The sequence below is a fragment of the Neomonachus schauinslandi genome, chromosome 4, assembly GCF_002201575.2.
Source record: "Neomonachus schauinslandi chromosome 4, ASM220157v2, whole genome shotgun sequence".
NCBI classification, from domain to species: Eukaryota; Metazoa; Chordata; class Mammalia; order Carnivora; family Phocidae; genus Neomonachus; species Neomonachus schauinslandi.
Genome location: NC_058406.1, coordinates 168813028 through 168836422, shown reverse-complemented (window position 1 = coordinate 168836422; position 23395 = coordinate 168813028). Strand labels below are relative to the sequence as shown.

Below are 23395 nucleotides of genomic sequence, written 5' to 3'. Positions count from 1 at the left end.
TTTCAAACCTTACCATTTCCTGATAAAAACAATGTACTCTACCAGAGAACCATCTGGGAGTGCTTATTTCCCCAAGCATCTGCGTCCCACTCTGAAATAGTGATTTCAGGGCTGACTGGCAGGTGAGAAACAGTGACAGATGTCTGGCAGCTGGGCTCCTTCTTGGCTGTGCTGACGATCCGTGCCAGGGCCCTTGAGAAAACATATTTTCCAGAATCAAGAATCCTGCGACCATGAATGGTTTCTTCTCATTTTGATTTCACGACCTGAACCCAAGGCTCCTATGGTCAGGTCTTCTGATTGCGGGGGAAGCCAGCTTCTCCTTTCGTCTCTCCTCCTGCAGGCTGTGACTTGACAGCGCCCTGTTTTCTGTTCCAGGTGCCCGGGGAGAGTGAGAAGCAGTGGAAGCCGGCACTGGTCGTACTGACCGAGAAGGACCTTTTAATCTATGACAGCATGCCGCGGAGGAAGGAAGCCTGGTTCAGCCCAGTTCACACGTACCCTCTTCTTGCCACCAGGTAGCCTTGGCCTTGTGTTTGAGTCTGATGTACTTGCAGTTTGAGACGGTTCTGGTCAATTACAAGTATTTCAGCACATTATATTCCTGCGTCCTGTTGCATCAGGAACTGAGAACTCCCCCAGAATATAGCCACACATTTCTATCCGGATAGGTGAATTATCATTGACGGCCCGGCATGGGGCAACACGGACCCAAAGAACAAACTGCTTCTCCATCGTGAAGGAACAGTGACATCTGGGAGATGGTCCACACCCCGTCACCTTCCTGGGTCTCCACCCCAGTTCCTTTGAGAGGAACTATGCCCATGCGTTTACAGTCTTGAAATTCAGGTAGAATCGTCAAGCAAGGGCCTTCACTTGTGGCACAGGGATTGTCATATGGGAATGTACTATTACTGTGCTTTTTACAGTTTGCTCGGCGCGAGACCCCATAGCAAGTTCTTCCTCGGTTGTTGGTGCTTCCTGTGGAAATGGGGCTGCCAGGGTCTGTCTGTTTCTTAGGACCTTCAATGCATGTTTATTGTTTATGTGACATATTATCTTAATGCATCATGTGCTTATCCTCTTTTTGAAGGCCTTTATTCTGAGCCCAAAAGCGCACCAAACCTGAGTCTTGATCCAAGTAGTTGACAGCTCCCAGACTTGGCTCCTGTTGCCATCTCTTTCTGTATGTGCTTTATGATTCTGGACACAGTTTTCATTACTCCTCTACCTCTCCTTCCTTACCTAGAAGGTAGGCATGCTAACGTAACGTTTATGGCCTCCCTGGCATCGTGCTTGGCGGTATGGGGCCCTAAAATGCCTGTGAATGAATTACTGACCAGTGTGGGACAAACTCTGGAAGAAGTTTGGGACAACAGACAGAAAGCATAGAGGACTGAGGTTTGGGGGCTTCTGTCCTGAGCAAAAGATAGATAGAAACAAGATGGGTTCTCCATTCTGAAGGGACTGAGGTGCCAAATAGGTTACAGCCAAGGCTCGGGTGCAGGGAAGAGAATGAGACCCAGGAACAGAACAAGAGGAGACACGAGATTAAAATGGCAATGGTGTGTGGAGCTGAAACTCCTTTCAAAGCCCTCTTACGTCCACGTATGGTGATTATGGAGAACAGCAAGGGTGACCTGAAGAAGAAGTGATTATCGGCCCCAGAGGTGAATAGAGGAGGAGGCCTTCAGGGTCAGGGATCACACCTAGAGCATTTAGATACAAATAAAATAAAATAACAAAACAGTAGTTTAATTTTTGAGTATCCTAAGCCTTAAAATCTTTGGCAGGATAGCTATGAAAGCACTATTGATGTTTGCAATAAAATCTCAATAATCAGAAGCCAAACATCCTAAAATGTTCCTGTGGAGCTTCAGGCTGTGTCTTGGGGTCCATTCAAATTCATCTCAGCCTCCATCACGTTCCACAGCCCTCACCCACGGGCACTGATGTGCACATTCTGAGACATTCTCACAACTAGAACCAAAGAAGGATTAGACCATAGTCACGGTCTTCCAGGGTACTAAGCAGAGAAATTGGACTCAGGCCTCTTAGACTGATTTTCGGGAACAAAAGTCTATGTAAGGTGAAGTTTCTAGGTAACTCTCAGGCAACTTGAAAATAAAACTTACCTCATGCATAGCCTACTCGTAGTTTCTGAGCGTTCTGACATGGAGGCTGCCTTTTTATTCATGCATGCATGCATTCAGGATTTTAAAAAACTCAGCGCCTCAGTCTACACTAGCCACATTTCAGATGCTCCGTAGTTGTGACTAGTGGCTACTAAGTTGGACAGCACAGGTCTTAGAACATATCCATCGTCACAGAAAGTTCTGTTGGACAGCACCATCCTAGAGCATAAATGACTAGCTCCGAATTTGTCCTGATTCGGGCAAGTGACTGGACTGACACGCTCCAACGGCAGTGTGTCCAAAGCTCAGGCTGCCTGACGGGAGGTCGTCTTGCAGGCTCTTGGGGCCGTCTACACAGCAGGCCGTCTGGGAAAAGGGTGCACAGGCGCAGCAAATGGACCTGAGTAGGTTTGGGGGGGCACCCCAAACCTGGGAAAAGGGTGCACAGGCGCAGCAAATGGATCTGAGTAGGTTTGGGGGGGGGCACCCCAAACCTGGGAAAAGGGTGCACAGGCGCAGCAAATGGATCTGAGTAGGTTTGAGGGGGGCACCAGCAGTAACTGTGAAAGGCTCAGGAGCCACAGGCGTGCCAGGGCTGGGCTGTGAGCAAAGCACACGAGTAGCCCGAAGCCACGAGCCAGCGTCCGCTATGGAAATAAATAATGGAAACCCTTTCAGTGCGAACTGTGCTCAAGATGCATCCTAAGAAATCGGCGCCTACCGTCTACACCTAGAGGAGATGCAGTGGTGATACCTGACCTCCCAGTTTACTGCCTCTTTCCCAAATCACCCAGCCTCACCACTGAACTGCAGAATCAAAACGTGCTGTGTGTGTGTGTGAGCCCTACAAGCAGTGGTACGCTGAAGCTCCTAACCATGCCCCTGATCTCCAGCCGCTAGCCCGGGAGGCAGAGACTGTCCGCGGCGTTAGGGCAGCCCCGGCTCTACGTTCTTATTTCGTGAGCTCGAGCTAGTAGCTAACTTGCCGTCTGCTCCTGAGCAGCAGCTTGGAAATGCAGGAGCTGGAGTTTCCGTCTTCGTTTTCCTCCCGCCAGAAGAGTGCCTCCCGCTCCCGGGCTGATCGCCCCGCCTCCCCTTCCCGGGCTGACCGCCCCGCCTCCCCTTCCCGGGTTGATCGCCCCCCCCCCCCCCCCCGGGCTGATCGTTCCCCTCCCCCTCCCCGGCTGATCGCTCCGCCTCCCCTTCCCGGGCTGACCGCCCCGCCTCCCCCTTCCAGAGTCCTCCTCCGTTGGACGCCGCGGTGGAATGCTGCTTTCGCTCCAAAGCGTAGTGCAGATCTACTGTCTTGTGCAGCATGGTCATCTTTCCTCCACCACCCTGTAGATGTGTTTAGAGAAAGGCTTTTGGAAAGCAAACAGAAAGCGAGGAGAACGACCCGTCCCTTCGCCGGAATCCCACAATCACACGGGGGAGCCGCAGTCCTTGTGTGGCTCCAGGCTATGGAGCTGGGCTTCCTGAAGATGAAGGCAGAAACTCCTTCTATCCTTGCGGACAAAGCTGGCTGTTTGAGATGAGAGGCTGGGCTGAAGCTGTTCGCTTCCCGCAGAGAACTCCCTGCCAGAGGTGGTAGAAGTCAAAGGGAAACTCTGGATCTTTCCATTACTTAAGTTACCCCGGTCTTCCACTGGCAGCTTCCCAGTCACATATTGAAGTTCATCAAGTGACTCATTTACTTGCTCTGTGTTCCATACAGTCACATAATGGCAGTGTGTCCTGCATATATGAGCACTTAGGCTCATGGCCTATCTAGTAGCATGATTTGTCTTTGAGTGCATTTTCCTTTTTTTTTGTAAGATTTTATTCATTTGACAGAGAGAGAGAGGCAGAGGGAGAAGCAGGCTCCCCACTGAGCAAGGATCCTGATGTGGGGCTCGATCCCAGGACTCTAGGATCATGACCCGAGCCAAAGGCAGATGCTTAACTGACTGAGCCACCCAGGTGCCTCTGAGCGCATTTTTCTAAAGAAGGGGACTCATGACTGTTTAAAATTTCTTTTTAAAACCTGTTGTTAAAGTAGGGTTAAGCATCCAACTTTGGTTGTGGCTCAGGTCATGATCTCAGGGTCGTGGGATCAAGCCACAAGTTGAGCCCCTCATCGAGTCCCTTGTCAGGCTTCGAGCTCAGCGCAGAGTCTGCTGGAGATTATCTCCCTCTCCCTCCCGCTCTGCTCTTCTCCCTGCTTATGCGTGCTCTCTCTCTAAAATAAAATCTTTTTTAAAAAGTGTGATTTATAAATAGTAATGCACACAAATCTTAAATGTACAGTTCACTTAGTTTTTATTTACAGATATAGAGCCACATCGTCTAAAATTTTATTATAGGGTGTCTACAGATTAATCATGCTGAGTGACATTATCAAGAAGGCCATGGTGGTACTATTTGCAGATGGGCCCAGGTGCTAATCAGTCAGTGGCTGACCTTCGTGGAGGGAGCCTAGATCAAGGCCTGGTGCTTTACTTAGATTCTATCCGATTTTGCAAAACTTGCCCAATTTAAGAATCACCTGGCTGTTTACTGAAGAGGCGGGTCCTGAGGACCCTGCCCTGGAGATTCTGGCTCAGTAGGCCAGGGTCCCAGAATCAGGAGTATGTGTTCTCCACAAGCATCAGGCAGATGTCATCCTCAGGGTGACCGCATTTAACCCTTACAACCCTATGAGGTGTAGGTTTTATTCCTGTTTCACAGATAAGTAAACTGAGGAACTAAGAGTGTAAATCATAAGCTAGTAAGAGATAGACCTGAGATTCTGAGCGTACCTTTTTTTTTTTTTTAAAGAGGTTATTTATTTATTTGACACAGAGTGAAAGAGAGAGCAGGAGCAGGGGGAGGGGCAGAGGGAGAAGTAGGTTCCCCGCTGAGCAGGGAGCCTGACTCAGGGCTCAATCCCAGGACCCCGGGACCATGACCGGAGCTGAAGGCAGAGCTCACCTTTTTTAACTTCTGCTCTCTGCAGCCTCCCGAAAGAGCACGTTCTTATTCCCTCGAGTTTTAGTGGCTCTTGGAATTTGCTGAGTAGAGCATATAGATCTTTCCTTTGCTCTCCTGACAACTTAATCATGCAATAGGCAGCCACCCAGATTCCATGACAGAGTGAGGACAGGGCTGTGGGTGCCATCAGAGGCCTAGATTTTCTACCCATGGCTTTGACCCGGAGTTCTCAAAACAGGCATGAGCACCACCTGGGAACTTGTTAGACATGCACATTCTCCGCAACTGCCCCCCACCCCCCCTCCCGGCTCTAGGCCAGTGGAATCAGGCACTGGAGGTGGGGCCCCGCCTCTGTCTGAATTTACAAGCTCTCCGGGTGTTTCTCATTGAGGCCACAGTTTGAGAACCTCTGGTTTGGGACTCTGCTCTGCTGCCAGGGTTCACGGTCAGAGGGAAACACCACAGACTTGGATCTTCCATCCCTGCAGTTCTTCAGAAGCACTGTTTTGCCTCATGTAGTGACGCGATGAATTCGTTCAAAGGCTATCCTGGACCTAGTGGTCGTGGAGTCATCAGAAGCTCCCAAAAATGTGCTGTTTGCCTGCCCTGCTTTTTCACTTAACACGACCTTATAGGAATCTTCCACTGATGTTTTGTACTCTACCTTAGCTTTATTTTACTGCCTGAAAAGCGTTCCATTGCATGGATGCTCCGGGGCATAGATTCTGGAAACTTACAGCATGGCTCCAAATCCCAGCTACTTACCAGCTTCGGAAACTTAGGTAAATTTTGTAATCTCTTACTGCCTTGTGTCCCTCATCTGTAATGAGCATAATATTGGTACCTACCTGATAAGGTGGTTATAAGGTTACGTTAGATAACGTAAAGCGCGTAGGGTAGTGCTTGATGCGTGGTAAGTGCTAAATAAGTTTAGTTAGTTTTACTCTTATTTTTTAACCTTTTCTCTGTTTGGGGGTTTAATAGTACGTTGGCCACATTTGAAAAACAACTTCATCACACTGAAAACTTGTGAGCAACCGAAACCCACAGGTTATCTTTAGAGCACCTTGGGAGAAATCTTTTAAAGCCCAGCCTGTCAGCAAAACAAATAAAAATAAAAATAAATAAGTAAAGAGAAAGCCTAAAAAACCATCTCCTTAAAAAATAAAAACAACAACTGAATTTGCTGGTGGAGAAGAAAGATCACAGTATTGGATTCGACAGCCCGGGGTTCACATCCCAGGTTTGCCCAGTCAAGCCCCATAGTTTACAGGCTATGTGACCTTGAGCAAATCATGTCACCTCTCAGAACCTGTTTTCCTCACCTGAAAACTCGGATCAGAATGTCTACTGCGGAGTGATTATGAAAATGACAGAAGGACGACTGTGTCAGTCAGCTCGGGATAGCTGAAGCAACAGGTAATTCTGTTTTCACAATTCCGGAGGCTGATGAGTCTAAGAGCACAGTGCGAGGATGGTTGGTTTCTTGGGTTCTAGGTGGCTGCCATCTTGCCATGTGCTTATATGACTTCTTCTTTGTGTGTGTGTGGGGAGGATGAGCCCTGGAGCTGGGCCCCACCCTTACATGACCGCCTTTAACCTTCATGACCACCTTGTTGGCCCTGTCTCTAAATACAGATGCATCGAGGGGTAGGGCCTCAACCTCTGAACCGACGGGGTGACAGTGGGGCCGGATTTGATCCACGACCATGGCAGAAGGACAGCCTTACTTAGCATCCCGACTGGCACGCAGCAGGTCTGGACGATGGCCAGCCCCCTTCCCTTCACCTGAACAGGGCTGGGCAGCATCGTTCAGACTGTCAGAGACTGTCTTTTGTCTTGTGCAAGAACAGGCAGGGCCAGAGTTAGTGGGAGGCAGGGTTCTCCGAAAATCGAGCTCCTCCCTCAGACAGTTCAGAGTTGATTTGTTTAGGGTTGGTTGGTTGGTTGGTTTGGGTAGCCCCAGGCACATCTACTTTATATTTTTCTGGAAGATGAAAATTTGATTGTGTTTCACAGCAGTGACACCAGCCGCTCGAAGCACGTGCTTGGTGTCAACCCCCCATGCGGAGAAGTTTCTGGGCCTTGGCCTCGGCCACCGACAAACATGGATGGCGCCTTTGTGCTTCAGTCGTGCAGTTATTTATGGCGGTGCGCTCATACTTTTAGCTGTTCTCATCCCTCAGCTTTTAGGAGTCCTTGGGAAAACATTTTTTTTTTCTTCTCCGCTTAGCCAAAGCTTATTTGAAGTTGCTGAACATTAAAAAAAAAAAGGTCACTCTTGCCCATATGGAGGAAGTGGTTTTTTTTGTTTTTTGTTTTTGTCACCGTCGTCATAATTGGCGAGTGAGATAGGCCTACAGAGAGTGAGGATTTAGGTCGCAGTCTTTCTGAAATTCTAGAGGAGATGTAACCCCGAAATTCTGCACGCCCAGTCCCAGTGGTCAGCGAAAGCCCGGGACGCACAGAGCTTGCAAACGGAGGGATGCTTCTCTGAGCCGGAGGGATGCTTCTCTGAGCCCGGTTCCCCCGCCTGTGGGCCCCCGGGGGAAGGCTTGGGGTCCCTGGAGACCAGGAACTGAGGAATGTGCCCTTGGCTCTTTTGACTCCACGGGGAGCCCAAAGATGCTGGCATTTCGATTAAACACGTTGGGTAATCTTTGATGCCTAAGGAACCAACCTGTTTCTGAGTGCTGAACGTAGTTGCTCCCTGAGGCCAGCCTCGAAAAGCTTAGGAACGCTTTCCACTGGGGAAGTTTGGCTAATTGCGTGTGTCAGACACTGAATTACAGTCAGCCTGTGGTTTTCACGCTAAGCCTCGGAGACCTCCTCACTGTTGGGGAATGTGAGCGTGTGCCATGGGCATTCCCTAGGGTAGCACGAGAGGATCTGCAGGCCCGTGGATCCATACTCTGTCAGACTGAGAAGTGCAGAGTCTGCCTTCCAAATCCACCCATGCCGTTTGGCCCGGTGATCCCAGTGTTCACACCAACTGCTGGCCTCTTGTCCTCCCTCTTATTAATCCAGCAGCTCCTTGGAGTTGGATGGGAGATGAGCAGGGGAGATGAGTGGGGAGACTGCAACCCCTCAGCTCACACCAGAGGAGGTCCGCGGACTTTGGAGTCAGACCAGGAGTTGGATCCTGAGACCTCGACTTGCAGTGTAATCTTGGGCAAAACATCAGTTTCTCTGAACCCGAGTCTCCTCATCTTTATGAAGGGCAGTCATTTCTTCTGCTTCATACAGTTATCGATAGGACCAATGAAGACAGTACATGTAAGTGTTTAGCCTATGACTGAGACCCAATAAGTGATTGATAAATGTTAGCAATTGTTGAGATCGGGAAAATCAGTGAAATTAATGTATGAATAACTAGTAAGTAATTAGATTTGATCCCACAGGTAATACCGCATTTGTCAGGGACTCGTATAGTGTCTTAAAGTCGTTGAGATAGAAGGACTGGGCTGAGGAAGAGTTTGTTGCTTTGTTTATAGGGAGAGGGAAGTGGGGAGACTGGAACCCCTCAGCTCCCCCCAGAAAGCTAGTTCTGAATGATACTTGTAACAACACTGCAGGCCTATTGATGGCTTCTTCCTTGGAGCAGGGATGTCCAGTTCAATTGAGGAAATGTTTAACAGTCCCTTGTGAGGGGCCAGCATTGTACCAAGTGCTGAGGGTAGGGGGATTTTTAAAAAGTGCAAAATGTGAGAGCTAAAAGCCAAGTGTTATAAAAGCTAATTGTTTAGGTTATTCACTCGTGGTTTCGTTTTCCTGGTAAAAGAGTACAGATTTTAATTGTCATTACCTTCCATGGAGAAGTTCTTGAAGATTTTTTTTTAAAGATTCTATTTATTTATTTGACAGAGCGAGAGAGCACAAGCAGGGGGAGTGGGAGAGGGAGAAGCAGGCTCCCCGCTGAGCAGGGGGCTTGATCCCAGGACCCAGGGATCATGACCTGAGCCAAAGGCAGACGCTTAACCAACTGAGCCACCCAGGCACCCCATCTTGAAGATCTTTTTATAATACATATTCTCTACTCATGGTGATAAATGTTGAACTAAGTAAAATATGGGTGGGATGAGGGAATATGGAAGAGATAACCAGAAAACTCAAAGAATATATTTAAAAATTAAAGTTCTAAGATCGCGGGACGCCTACATGGCTCCATCAGTTAAGCATCTGCCTTCGGCTCAGGTCATGATCCCAGAGTCCTGGGATCGAGTTCCGTATCGGTCTCCTTGCTCAGCGGGGAGCCTGTTTCTCCCTCTCCTCCTGCTCCCCCTGCTTGTGATCCCTCTCTCTCTGTCGAGTAAATAAATAAAATCTTAAAAAAAAAAAGTTCAAAGATCGCTAAATGATAAAAAGACTATTAACTTAAAAGGAAAACTTTCCAGTACATTGGACTGTCATGATGTGAGAATATCCATCAGATGGTAAGCCTTGGTCATCTCTAGACATGGCAAGTGTGTGGGTGTGTGGGTGAATGAAATCCGTGGGTGACCTGAAGAGCTCATTATTCTCTCTCACTATAATTTCCTTTCCACCCGTAGTTGATAAGCTGGCGTGTGGCCCCTTTTCCTGGTATAGTGGGCTTGTTAGTGACCTACCCCTCACTTGCCTAGACAACCTGTTGGCTGCTGGGCCCCATTAGGGTGGCCAGTGTTCAAGAGCACCGGAACCATTTAAGGGATCTGACCAGTTGTTCCAGTTGTTTTCCTTTCTTTTCTTTGTGTGTGTGTGTGTGTGTGTGTGTGTGTGTGCGTGGCTTGCATTGTGGCATCTGCTGGGAGATGCTAATTACAGCAATTAAGTAAAATGAGACTGTAATATTGCTTAGCAACCCAGTTACCTAACGTGTAATTTTACTAATTTGGCAGAATCTGTGTGCTGCAACTGTTCTTGTTTTAATTAAGGATATTAATAATAATGTTTTTGTATGGAACATTTTACGCAACATTCTCTAACACCTATCCAGAATTAAATTAGTGCATGAACATCCTTTGTGAGACGGGTTTTTTGTTTTTGTTTTTCTCAAAACCAGGCAGGCAGAGGGGCATATGTGAGGATGCAGAAACTGTGGGCAGTCTAGTACCTTGGTTATTGGTAGAGATACATTTTGCCTGGCCTCCTGAGGGAATGAGGGGATTTCTTACTGCCAAGTTCGCCCACGTCAGACAAAGAATTTGACCTGCAAGTGGGCTTATCCCATAGCCATACTGAGCCTTGTGGAATCCACCTTGAGAGCCACTTTGGACAGTAGAAGTAATTTGAAAACATTTCACCCTTTGTTTTTATCTGGGTGAGGGACCCATTTATAGACAAGTCTTTAAATGTAGGTAGCCTGGATCCATGCTGACCATGAACGTGAAATCTTAAGGACTCACTTTTTTGACAAAATGGTCACCTTCTACTCCCAGACCAAAAAAGAAGGTAACTCTGACTCCCTAAACGACCAAGTCACTGCTGAAAACACTAGTTGCTAAAGATGGATTTGAAGGAAGAAACAGGAAATGGATGTTAGGCTAATCCCATAGAACATCTCATCCCCATTACCTTTCCAGATCACTTTTCGCCAGGAAATGAGCATTTAGTGGATGTAAACCCAAGTTCTTTGGATCTAGCATTAGCTACTGTTTCATGTGGTTGGAAGACCCAGGGTGGGAGAGAAGTCGTAGTATCTCATAGCAAGTCATTCATCACAAACTTCTTGGAAAAGAGTCCTCCTTGTATTCTGGCTATTCATTCAGTCATTCATTTCACAAATATTTACTGAGTGCTTGCCATGGGCCTGGAATTGTTCTAGGTTGTACACATACAACAGGGAACAATCAAATAAAAAGTCCTGCCCTGATCAAACTAATGATAACAGTTGCTCATCCTATATATTCTGTTCCAGGTGCTGTTCCATGCAGTATTCACATAACTCATTTCATCCTTAGTAACAACACAATGAGGTAGGCATACGGCTATCCCCAGTTTGCTTTTCAGGAATCTGAGGCATGGAGGATTTAAGTAGCTTGTCAAGGTCACCCAGTTGGCAAAGAGCTCAGTTGGGCTATCCGACTCTGCTCTGTCCCCTCACATCCAAGGCTTCATTCTCCTGCCCCACTCAGGTTATATGGGCCTTTCAGTGGTTCACTTACTCATACACCCAGATAATAGGAAATGTAGAGTCTTGCTAGAGTTTGTGGCTTTGCTTCCAACCATGGGAATGTGCGTTTGAATTCTATAACCAGGGACCAAAGCATGTCCTTGGGCTTCTCACGCAGTTTCATATAAAACTTAGAAACTGGGTGTGAATTGCAGCTTGAAAGCCTGTCCCAGGGTGCCAGTATTTTCTTCCCACTGGGTAAGAAAGATATCTTCTCTTGGGAGACAGCATTCTCTTGGTTGCTGTCACTTAGTCCTGCCACAGATAAGAGATAGATGGTCATATTTTTAAGTCTACACAAATAGCTTAAAATATAAAATAATTGAAACATAAATAATAGCTATTTCAGAGTCCCCCTTGAGACTGCAGATCACAAAAGATCTTTGGGAAGAATCTTGGGAGGAATGTCAAAAGGCTGTTCCTTGTTGAATGGGACAAACTCTGGCAGATGCATTCTCTCCTGATGCCCTACTTTTCTAAATGTGCACATGATAACTTTTTAAAAAATCTTAATGTCCAGCTGACATTCACCTGCTACTTAGTATCCAGAATCCAGCTATGGTGATGTGTTCCCAAATATGGGCTGCAAATGAAGAGCCCACGAGGGGGCCTTTTTACTGCCCCGTGTTTCGTAGCATTTCAGAACAGGTCAGGGGTGTGTGTGTGTGTACTTTCCTTTGCAAAATTGAACTCATTTTTTTTTTTTAAGGTTGTATTTATTTGAGAGAGAGAGCATGAGCGGGGGGAGAGACAGAGAGCGAGAGGCAGACTTCCCTGCTGAGTAGGGAGCCCGATGTGGGTCTCAATCCCAGGACCCTGGGATCATGACCTGGGCTGAAGGCAGATGCTTAACTGACTGAGCCACCCAGGTGCCCCTGAACTCATATTTTTAAAACATTTTGGAAAATTTGTATTCATGCAGTTATTCAGCCAACAGAATCAGTGAGAGATGCAACGAGTCTCCTTCTCTGAAGAACATCAGGATCTAGTAAGGGAGATGAGGTTGAAATCTTAAATGCTGTGTAGGAGTCCGGAGAAGGGGTGCCTGCCTTGAGGAGATCCTGCTGTACTTGGTCTTGAGCTCCAGCAGATGCTGTGCTGCCAACAGCCAGTTTGTTTCCCCCCAATATTATTACCAAGGAGCCCTCAACTTTGATCCATGAGCAACACAGGACCTTATGGAGTGGTGCCCGGGAACCATTCCTGGCTGCCATTGTAGGCAGCCTCAGCCTTGCTGGAAGAGCTCCTTCCTCACCTTAGATCCCCGGAAGCAAATTTTCTGCTCCAAACGGGCTTCTTCCTAGATGGACCAAGGTTCAGGGATGGTGTTGATCAAACCGTAGACTTTCAAGGTGAGAACTCTCTCTACAGTCTCTGGGAAGTCACTGCCCAGCCTTTGCTTGAGCACTTCCCCAGACATGGGGGACATTGGTGGCTGCCCCCTCCCCACTCCCATTCCTCACACAATGTCTTCTCTTTTCCAGACCCAATATCTCCAAGCAACGTTCCTTCTGAAACAGTTTTGGGTACTTTGCTGTTTTGATCATTGTCTTCTAGCATCATGATATTGTATGGAGCTGTATTTCAGTATCACTGGTTTCCTTTGAAATTCTCTTGACTTTATAATTCATACACGTTATTCAGAATAGGGATCCGCAGGCTTCGTTACACTGCCGAACGGATGCACGGCACAGAAGGATGAAGAAGCCCTTTCCGAAAACTTGGTGCCTAGGACCGAATGCTGTGTCTTAGGCGTGGCCTGATCAGTACAGGGCAACGCAGGACCAGCACCTGCTTTCATTCCATTAATTCATCTTAAATTCGCGTTAGTGCTCTGAGTCGAGTCAGCCACCAGGTAATTTCCAGTGGTGCTTCTACACCGAGTCTCCCCCATTCTAACTTTGTTGGTGTTGCTTGTTTGGGGCTCTAACTGCAGTACTTAGCAATCTTATGTCTTGATTCTGTATTTCTTCTTCTTACCAGCTTTGGGTCATCTGCTCATGCTCTGCTTCCATTCCTAAATCGGTTGACCCTTCATGTCTCTGGCCACTTAACCAAGGGCTCCTCTAACTGATAAGCTTGGTACCCAACACTTTTTCCTTTTAAGTCCAAATGAATATTAAAGGGAACTGTCAATACGTTTTTTCTGAATATTCACTTCATCTATTCCTTTTCTAGTAATCTGGTTTCTGGATAAAACAGTTGATGTAAGGAAGCCACAGAGGCCCTCGTGAACTCCTATTTCCTCTTTTCCAAAGTAAAAAAAAAAAGGTTACTTGAAAAAAATCCATTACTGAATTTGGCCTGGGAACAAGGTCAAAGAATCTACTTTATTCTGTGTTCTGAAAATCAGGATATAATTTTCACTTTTCCAGTCTTGGAACCTCTGACTTGTTCTCCCTGATTTCCCAAAGATCCCCCACCCCCACACCACCCCGAGTTTCACTTCTGTAGCCTCTAAGCCCTTCTGGTACGTTGGTGTGTAATTTTCCCAGCAAGGACTTGAGTTCATTTAAAGCATCCGGCTGCTCTCTTCCAAATGCCATCCCCTTCTCGGCTTCCACTGCACTTTACTCAGGCTCACATCTCAAAAACATTCTTTTCATTAAAGCAGCAAAGCAAGAAGTTTCAAGTCATCTTCTCTCAGCCATCCATCAATATCACTTTTGGCCTGGAGAGGCCAGCTGCCTCTTCCTTACCTTCGCACACCACAGACATCTAAACATAGCCACTCATGTCTTCTTTGCCACTGTTAGGAAAACTCCCCTTGTGTGGACCCTCAATCTCCCATCTACATGACTGTTTCTTTTGAATAGTGGTTTGACTCCCAGTGAAAACATCCTGTCCTTTGCAATGGACGTGGCCCTTGTGGGTCCTGGTGTTACTTAATTTGGAACCCAGGTATTGGGTACTTAAGATCTTAAGGAACTTAGGCGATATTGCTTCAGTTTATGTTGATCGGAGGTGCCTGGGAGCCCTGAGATGCTCAGTGAACAGTTGGACGATACGGTATCCAGTATTGTATAGCCGATAGTATTTTATTGGGTGGAGTTGGAAATAGGCCAATACAAATTCATGTCGAGAAAGATTTCACAGAACATTTATAAATGTAATCATGCCACTGTTTTTCTCTATCTCTTCCTTGTAGCTGCCACTCTTAACCCGGTGGCAGCCCACATAACTAAAAAGAGGTAAGAGAAAGGATCTTGGTCGTAGCTTGTCAAGTGGCCTTGTCTCATTTTTGCAATGCCATGATTTATAAAACATCTCTGTTCGGACTTCTCAAGATGGCATCTCTTTGTATTGTCTCCAGCTTACTACTATTGACAATTAAAAGCAATTAGCTGGAGAGGCTATAAAGAATAAGGAAATCTATTATTTCCAACATCTTGATAGGAATGAAATGATAAAGATGTTGACAAATGTAGGGTTCCTCTTTGTCCTTGTGTCGGGATCCGCTGCTCTTCATTGTTGATGGGACAGCTTTTACTCCAGGTTCCGGTTCACCCTCTGGAGAAAGACCTCCATAATAATCGGGCTGCCCCAATGAAGAGGAATAATTCTCCACCCATCCATCTGACCCTGGTTCATCTCTTCTACTTGTCATCTGCCAGAGACTGGTTCTGACTTTCTTCCATATTCTAGGATTGGGTCTCCCAAGAACGGGGGCAGAACCTGGAGTGAAGAGTTTGTGGTAATCGGAGGGAAGAGGGCATTTTTCCTGTTGAACTTGGGTCACATCTGTTCTACTCACCCGTGCCTAGCCTTGGCTTTGCATAGAGTAGGTGCTTTTATTAGTTGGCTAGGGCTGTCATAACAAAATACTGCAAAGCAGGTGGCATGTGCAACAGAAACTTATTTTCTCACAGTTCTGGAGACTAGGAGTCCAAGATCAAGGTGCCATCAGGGTTGGTTTCTAATGAGGGTTTCCTTCCTGGCTTATAGACAGCTGCCTTCTTGCTCTGTCCTCACCTGGCCTTTCCACTGTGTGTGTGTGTGGAGGGAGAGAGATCTCTGGCATCTCCTTCTTTTCTCGTAAGGGCGCCCTCCTATTGGTTGAGGCCCCACCCTTATGCCTTCACTTAAACTTTATTAGCTCATTATAGGCCCTGTTTCCAAATACAGTCAACACTTGGGGTCAGGGCTTCAACCTATGAATTTTAGGGGGACACAGTTCAGTCCATAACAGTGTTCCATAAATGTTGGTAGGATATATCAGTTGGCGAATGGCAAAATCTTTACTGATTGATTGAATGAATGAATGACTTAGTGACTTTTTTGGTGGTCATTTGAAGGTAGAGAGAAGACTTGAACAGAGCAGGAAGCTCCCCTAAGGCCCCTCATAGCACCCCCGAAAATCCAAAAGCATTCTGTAACTTCAACTGGCAGGTCTCAGCGTCTCTTCTGTCTCATTTGCTGGAGGCCAGTTGGTTCCTGTAAGGGATTAATGAGGCCACAGATGTAGGTTTCATCCCACACAGCTCAGTTAGCTTCACGTTGAGAAAGACCATTCCACTGCAGGTGTTAAGTCTGAAGAGCTAGACGAGGACAATTTAGAATAACCCAGACATAAGCACATGTAAGAGGACATAGAGGAAGCTCATCAGGTATTCCAATCCTGACTTGACACTAATGTTAAACAAACGACAGACAAAACATGTATGACACGCTGAGTCAGAATTGTAGGTATTTTTCAGTGGAATGGAAATTTTCAGTGGAATGGAAAATTTTAAGATAAAAAAAAATTAGAAGAAATGAAATCACCCATAAAATTACTCGACATTTTAATGGATTTGTTTCCAAGTTTTCTCTTACATAGTTGAATTGCATGCTTAGAGATTTTCAATAGATCTATATACATTTCCCCACATTTGCCATGTGTGTTTATAAAATAATTTTCAAGGTCTGTGTAATACTCCACCCAGAGGAGTGTATCCATATGCATCGTGTGGATATTGGGTGTAGCTTACTTGATTTTTTTTTTTTTTTAAGATTTACTTATTTATTTGAGGGGGGAGTATGGAGGGGCAGAGGGAGAAGGAGAGAGAAACCCAAGCAGACACCATGCTGAGTGGTGAGCCAGACGCAGGGCTCGATCCCAGGACCCTGAGATCAGGACCTGAGCTGAAACCAAGAGTCGGATGCGTAACCAACTGAGCCATCTAGGTGCCCCTGTAGGTCACTCGATTTTAATCTGGAAAAGTATCTTTTTGTTACCAATATGCACAGTAGGTAGTGGAAAAGACAGTTTGCTTTATCTGATTGTTTACATACAGCTCTGCACGTTTCATTAACCAATACTGGTGTATTCAAAAGAATGCATTATTCAGCATGTCTGCTCTTCTTCAGATAGCAAATCAATTTGTTCTTTAATAGAGATACTAGATAATTCATGCTTGATTAGTGGAAAAATCAATTTCTCCTCTTCCTTTTTCTGTTCAACGAATGAAATTTGGTGATGAGACGAATAACGAAGTACAGCAGGGTAGTCCTCCCTCCAAAGGCTCTTTTCTCATCGTTACTTCCTGTAACTCCCCGAGTTTCCCAATGAAGGACTCCCTGTGCCCCGTGTCCATCAGCTAGATCCAGGCCTTTCTCACACCTCGTTACACTTGGTTAATAATTTCTTTTTTTTTTTTAAGAATTTTTTTTTAAGATTTTATTTATTTGAGACAGAGAGAATGAGAGACAGAGAACATGAGGGGGAGGAGGGTCAGAGGGAGAAGCAGACTCCCCGCCGAGCAGGGAGCCCGACGCGGGACTCGATCCCGGGACTCCAGGATCATGACCTGAGCCGAAGGCAGTCGCTTAACCGACTGAGCCACCCAGGCGCCCATTGGTTAATAATTTCATTCCCTATACCCAGATCTGCCAACTGCAAGTTTTCCAACAAATTGCATTTTCCAGTTATTATTGGCTTCAATTTTATAATCTCTCTTGAGAAGAATTAATATTGGTAGGAAATTCACAAACAAGTGACACTCTCCACGAGGATGGTACATCTTCTTCTCCCTTCGCCTGTGCCTCTGTGTTACATTTCCCCTGGCCCTGGATTGTGACAGAGTTGATGTTCCCTTGGTGGAAACTTAGGGATGGAAAGTGAGAACATGTCAGGCTAGGGAAAGCATAAGGGAACTAGTGTTTACGGAATGCTTCTTATGATCACTAAGCACTGGATGAAGTGCTTTATGTAGCTTATTATATTGAATCCCAAGCATAGGAGGCAGCAATTGCATTTTTAAAATAAGGAATCTGAGGGTAGAGGCACTAAGAGCTACGGAAAGGGTATGGGAATGGCATTTAGTACAAACCATAAGCTAGGTTTGTGCTGAACGTGGAGAGTTTACAGTATTATTATTAATGTTATTATTTCATAGATTTCATAGATTATTTCAATTATTTAAGTAATCTCTACACCCCACGTGAGGCTCGATCTCACCACCCTGAGATCAAGAGTCACCTGCTCTTCCGACTGAGCCAGCCACGCACCCCCAACTGATACAGATTTTAAGATTTTAAAAAGGAAGAGGTTAGGTGTATTTCCTGAAGCAACTAAAATGTAAACACCTTCGAGTATAAAAACAATTTTTGAGCAACTAAGAAAACAATATAAACTCTCGGTTTTTTATACGTACCTTTCCTTAATGATTTTTTACCTGACCCTCAGTCCCTTTAAAACCCATGGCAGGCTTTTGAGAAATGCTTTGTTTTTCCTTTAGCCTCACCTAGATTTTTAAACCCAGGTCAGCACACTGTCCCAGATTCTTCTCTCAGTGAGATTCATGGAACTCCTCTCTTATTATTATTTTTTATTGAGGTATAATTGATAAAATTTAAAATGCACAATACAATCATTTCATATACATATGCATTGTGAAATGATTTACCACAATCAAGTTAATTAATACACCTATCACCTCACCTAGTTACTTTTTGGGCATGTGTGTGTGTGGGGGGGGATGTTTAGATCTACTCTCTTAGCAAATTTCAAGTATACAATACAGTATTATTAAGTGTAGTCACCATGCTATACATTAGATCCTCAAAACTTATTCATCTTATAACTAAAAGTTTTAAAAGTTTGTACCCTTTGACCAACATCTCCCCATTTCTCCCACCTTCTAGCCCCAGGCAACCATCATTCTGCTCTGTTTCTATGAGTTTGACTTTTTTCAGATTCCATATATGAATGGTACCAGCCGGTATTGTCTTTCTCTGTCTGGCTTATTTTACTTAGCCATAATGCCCTCCAGGCTCATCCATGTTGTTGCAAATGGCAGGATTTCCTTCCTTTTTAAGGCTGAATAATATTCCAGTGTGTGTGTGTGTGTGTGTGTGTGCGTGCATGTGCGCACATGCCACATTTTCTTTATCCATTTATCCATCAATGGACATGTAGGTTGTTTCTATATCTTGGCTATTGTGAATAGTGCTGCAAAGAACATGGGGTTGTAGCTATCTCTTTGAGATACTGATTTTGCTTCCTTCAGACATATTCTCAGAGGTGGAATTGCTAGATCTGGTAGTTCTAGTTTTAATTTTTTTTTGCACAACCTCCATACTGTTTTCCATAATGGCTGCACCAATTTACATGCCCACCAACAGTATGCAGGGGTTCCCTTTTCTCCACATTCTTGGAAACATTCATTATAATCTCTTGGAAACTTCGCTATCTTCAAAGAATTTTACACCCAAAAAGTTTTTCAACGAACCTTTTTCTTCAAGTCAGCATTGCAAACCACCCCTTCCCCAATACCAGCTTTGTGGGTAAAAGAAATCTCCTCAGAGTTATACAACAAGCTCGTTGCTAGAAATTCAACAGCGTGCGATGTTTTAGTTCACCAGTAATTTTGCTCTATAATATTTAAGCTTATGAGAGAAAATAAGCTTTTGCATTTCCTTTGTGCAATTTTTAATCTGGAGGGAATAAGCCCCTTGCCTAAGAAAGTACCTCTCCCGTGCACCAAGGTGAATAGACACCTGGCATTTCTCTAGCAAATGGTAGTATTTCTTTCTATATTAAAAGATAAGGCTGGAAATGCAAATATCCTGGGGAGAAGTAACATTTACTAAATTATACTCGCGCTATCCTGCAAATTATTGATAGGAGCATTTCTCCCCAGTGGGGGTTGAGATATCAAGGAGCAGGAGAGAACAGGAGAGATCCAGGGGTTTAAAGGGGACACGTGAGAAGTAGGAGCCTGTGCGTGCTCAGAAGGTAGCACTCAGAATCTGAGAGTCCTCATTTTTTCCATCTGGCCTTTCGGAAAATATGTACTATGGGAGTCACATTTTATGCTGAGCATGTGTTTTAAAGTCAGTGTGAACATCGTGTGGTAAAAAAATCACTCTCGGAAATCCCTGAAATCTCCCATAAAGTGCAATTCTCTTCCAGTTCTCAGGAAGCCCGGCATGGCTAGCTCTTCCTGGGCTTTAACACAAGGGCACAGATTGCTGCTGCTTCATTGAGTCTCCTGGTGGTTTTGCTTGCACGGGGAGGCTGTGTGCTCGACGGACGCGTGCCCAGAAGGACATTCGGTGCAGCCAGATGCTCCAAACTACAAGAAACACAGGGGAATGCAGCCTAACGCAGGGAACAGTGTCATGCTCACCCTGGGACATACACATGTCCGGGAATGGAATGGAGAGGAAAGGGTTGACACACTATTTAAATTGTTCTCTTTTGCACTTGCTCAATTCTCTTTTTGGCTGAGTGAGTATAGTTGAATTTGTCTCATTAAAGCCATGTCATGCAACTCTGCATGTGTCACCAGACGCAGTCCCAGGCACCTTTAAGTCTCACTCTAGCCCTGGGGACGAACTAGCTGCGCAGAAGGCAGAAAAACCACAGTGAACACGGGTGCTAGAGCGGACCCTTTGGTTCTAGGGCAGAAAACCGAGAGCAAATCACCAATTTGGGAGCTTTGTACCAGGTGACAAGTCAGGGGAACACAGTGGTTTCCAGTCCGATGATTTTCTGTCTCTCTCTCTTTCTCTCTCTCAACAGGCTGGTCCATTCAGGTCCAGGCAAAGGATCGCCCCAGGCTGGTGTGGATCTGTCCTTCGCGACACGAACGGGCACCAGGCAGGGGATTGAAACACACCTGTTCAGGGCCGAGACCAGCAGGGACCTCTCCCACTGGACGAGGAGCATCGTGCAGGGCTGCCACAACTCGGCGGAACTGGTCACCGAAGTCACTACCGGTGAGCACCCCGGGCTCTCCAGCACCAGCACACCCTCTACTCCATCCCAGCCTCAATGTGGTTTCCAGTATTGGCCTTCTGGGCTGTTTGGAATTCCAGAAGTGAACTCAGATTCTTCCAAATTAGGGCACTGTATGCCCTACTCAAATGTAAGCCTTTTCCCATCTCCATTCCAGAAAAGTTGGTAATTCAGGGAGTCAGATGTCGTTTTCCTGACTGTGACCCCAGGGGGGCTTGCTGCAGGTACGAGCTTCGAGGCACCAACCAGCAGGTTCTTGTTACAAACATAGAGATGGACCCTGGGTAATTATCACAGAATAAAATTCTTGGAAATAATAATTTTGGTAGCTCACGGAGTTGATCCAGAAACTGGGGCACGGGTTTGTGAAAAAGAGCAGGAAACAGAGGCATCTGGGTGGGGGGGGGGGGGTTTCCAACAGCAAAGGGCAGAGCCTTGGGAAGAGCCACCGGGCCACTGGTCTGAATGTTGAAGCCGAGGCAGGATGGAGGGACCACATGGTGAGCACAGCCCCGTTCATGCAGAGCCCTAAGAAAGGACTAGTGAGTGCGGGAAGTGGGATTTACATGGATTATTTATGTGGGTTACATGTGTGCAGAAGGAAGAACCCTTCTATACTGTCCTGTTTATTGAGTGTACTCACGACGTGCCAGGCATTTCATATAATGTCTCTCCGTGTTTTCCACACTATGAGAAACAATCCTGCTGTGGGTCCAGAAGTCAATGAGTCGAGGCAAGACCAACATTTAAAAAATTAAATTAAATGGAATACACATATCAGTGTAAATATTGCTTAGATTTGTGGAACTTTGGATTCAGGGGTATGTGTGTGTGTCCCGGGTTGCAAATCATTGCCTTATCTTATATAATCCTCACAATTCCCTTGCCAATCTGATTTTACCGAATCCGGAAGCAAACCCTTAAGGAAAGGTTAAGTAACTTGTCCAGGATCTCACAACTAATAAATGACAGAACTGATTTTAACGCTATGTTGTGTCATTCTAAAGACCATTCTTCATTGACTCTAGTGTCTACAGAGACATGGATCTCACTCCTGTACCACTGGTCAAAACCCAGCAATTCTGTTCAGGCTGCTGTGATAAATGATTTTCATGCCACTCTCCAAATCAGATGATTGATAGGTGATGGATAGATGACAGATATAAATGCATCTATATGTAAATATATAGATAATTTAATTTTTTAATTGGGCAAAGGTAAAATTGGAGACTAGAAACTAATACGAATCTCAGCTAAAATGAATAAGCTAAGTATATACTGTAAAATCTTGTACATTGGGGCCCCTGGGTGGCTCAGTCAGTCAAGCATCCAATTCTTGGTTTTGGCTCAGATCATGATCTTGAAATCATGGTCATGAAATCCAGCCCCGCATCGGGCTCCACGCTCAGCACAGAGTCTGCTTGAGGTTCTCTCTCCCTCTCCCTCTGGCCCTTCCCACCTCTCTGAAATAAATACATAAATCTTTAAAAAAATAAAATCTTGTACATTTGCTAAGGTGGATTCCATATGAACCCAGTGATTTTCAGCAGCCAGCACAATGTACCGTTAACAGTGTCCATGATGCTACTGCTCCTGGTTCTGAGATCTAAGATTGTTTCTGGTTCTGAGATCGAAGACCAGCCCCTCTTCCAGGTCTCCTTCCGTCACTCGCAAGGAGGCCATATGTGACAGAGTAGCTGGTATCCTGAACAACAGTCTTCCAGTAAATCCACCTTTAAGTCCCACAGGGTTGTTTCTTAGAATACTCTCTGCTCGGGCGCCTGGGTGGCTCACTCGTTAAGCGTCTGCCTTCGGCTCAGGTCATGATCCCAGGGTCCTGGGATCGAGCCCCGCATCGGGCTCCCTGCTCGGCGGGAAGCCTGCTTCTCCCTCTCCCCCTCCCCCTGCTTATGTTCCCTCTCTCGCTGTGTCTCTCTCTGTCAAATAAATAAATAAAATCTTTAAAAAAAAAAAAAAAGAATACTCTCTGCTCACCCTCTTCTATCATGTTTTCTTGCCTGTTCTTTCATTTCTCTCTGTCTCTGAGGAACCAGTACAAGGCAATAGCCACAGTGTGGGATTTAAGTCAGAAAGGCCTGAATTCAAATTCCAGTCCTATTTCTTTCTTTTTAAGATTTTATTTAGTTATTCATGAGAAGCAGAGAGAGAGAGAGAGGCAGAGGCAGAGGGAGAGGAAGAAGCAGGCTCTCCACCGAGCAGGGAGCCCGACGTGGGGCTCGATCCCAGGACCCTGAGATCACGACCTGAGCCGAAGGCAGTCGCTTAACCAACTGAGCCACCCAGGCGCCCCTCCTATTTCTTCCTTAATCTCTTACTCTTACTTGCATCTCTTGTTTTCTTCATCTGTAAAAAAGAAGGAAATAATAGTACCCACCTCATAGAGTTGTCAAGAATGAAGAGAAATAGTCCATGTAAAGCTCCTAGCACGGTGCTTGACACATAAGTAAGCACTCACTACATGTTCGTATTAGTTGTTACTCTTGGCATTATTTCCCCAGACCTGTGCTGTCCAGTATGCTAGCTTCTGGTCATGTGTGGCTATTTAAGTGTAATGTAATGAAAATTAAATGAATTCCTCAGTCACACGAGCCACATTTCCAGGGCTCAGTCACCACGTGTGCCTACCTAATGGCTACCATGTTGGATGGTGCAAACCTAGAACATTTCCCTCACGGCACAGCATCCTCTTATACAGCTCTGCTCTAGAGGAACAGATTTCCCACAAGACATCTTAGATACAGCGTTTCCAAACTTCAGCCACGCTGAAAACAACAATAGAAGTAAAGTTCTTTTTGTTTTACCCCTAAAAGCCCCAGATTGCTGACCTCCACCCCCAGAGATTGTGATTTAGCCGTTTGGGGTTGGGGCCCAAGAATTTGTACCTGATAACGTCCCATTTGGTGTGGATGCTGCTGG

The 23395-nt window shown here is 45.8% G+C and overlaps 1 protein-coding gene across 1 annotated transcript in view; it reads left to right on the top strand.

Moving 5' to 3' along the window:
• Nucleotides 1-23395, top strand: part of SNTB1 (syntrophin beta 1) — a 225406-nt gene that overhangs the window by 193353 nt on the left and 8658 nt on the right. The window contains exons 4-5 of the mRNA XM_021688766.1: nt 379-518; nt 20243-20439. Of these exons, the coding sequence (XP_021544441.1) occupies nt 379-518; nt 20243-20439 (337 nt within the window). The remainder of the gene's footprint in view (nt 1-378; nt 519-20242; nt 20440-23395) is intronic.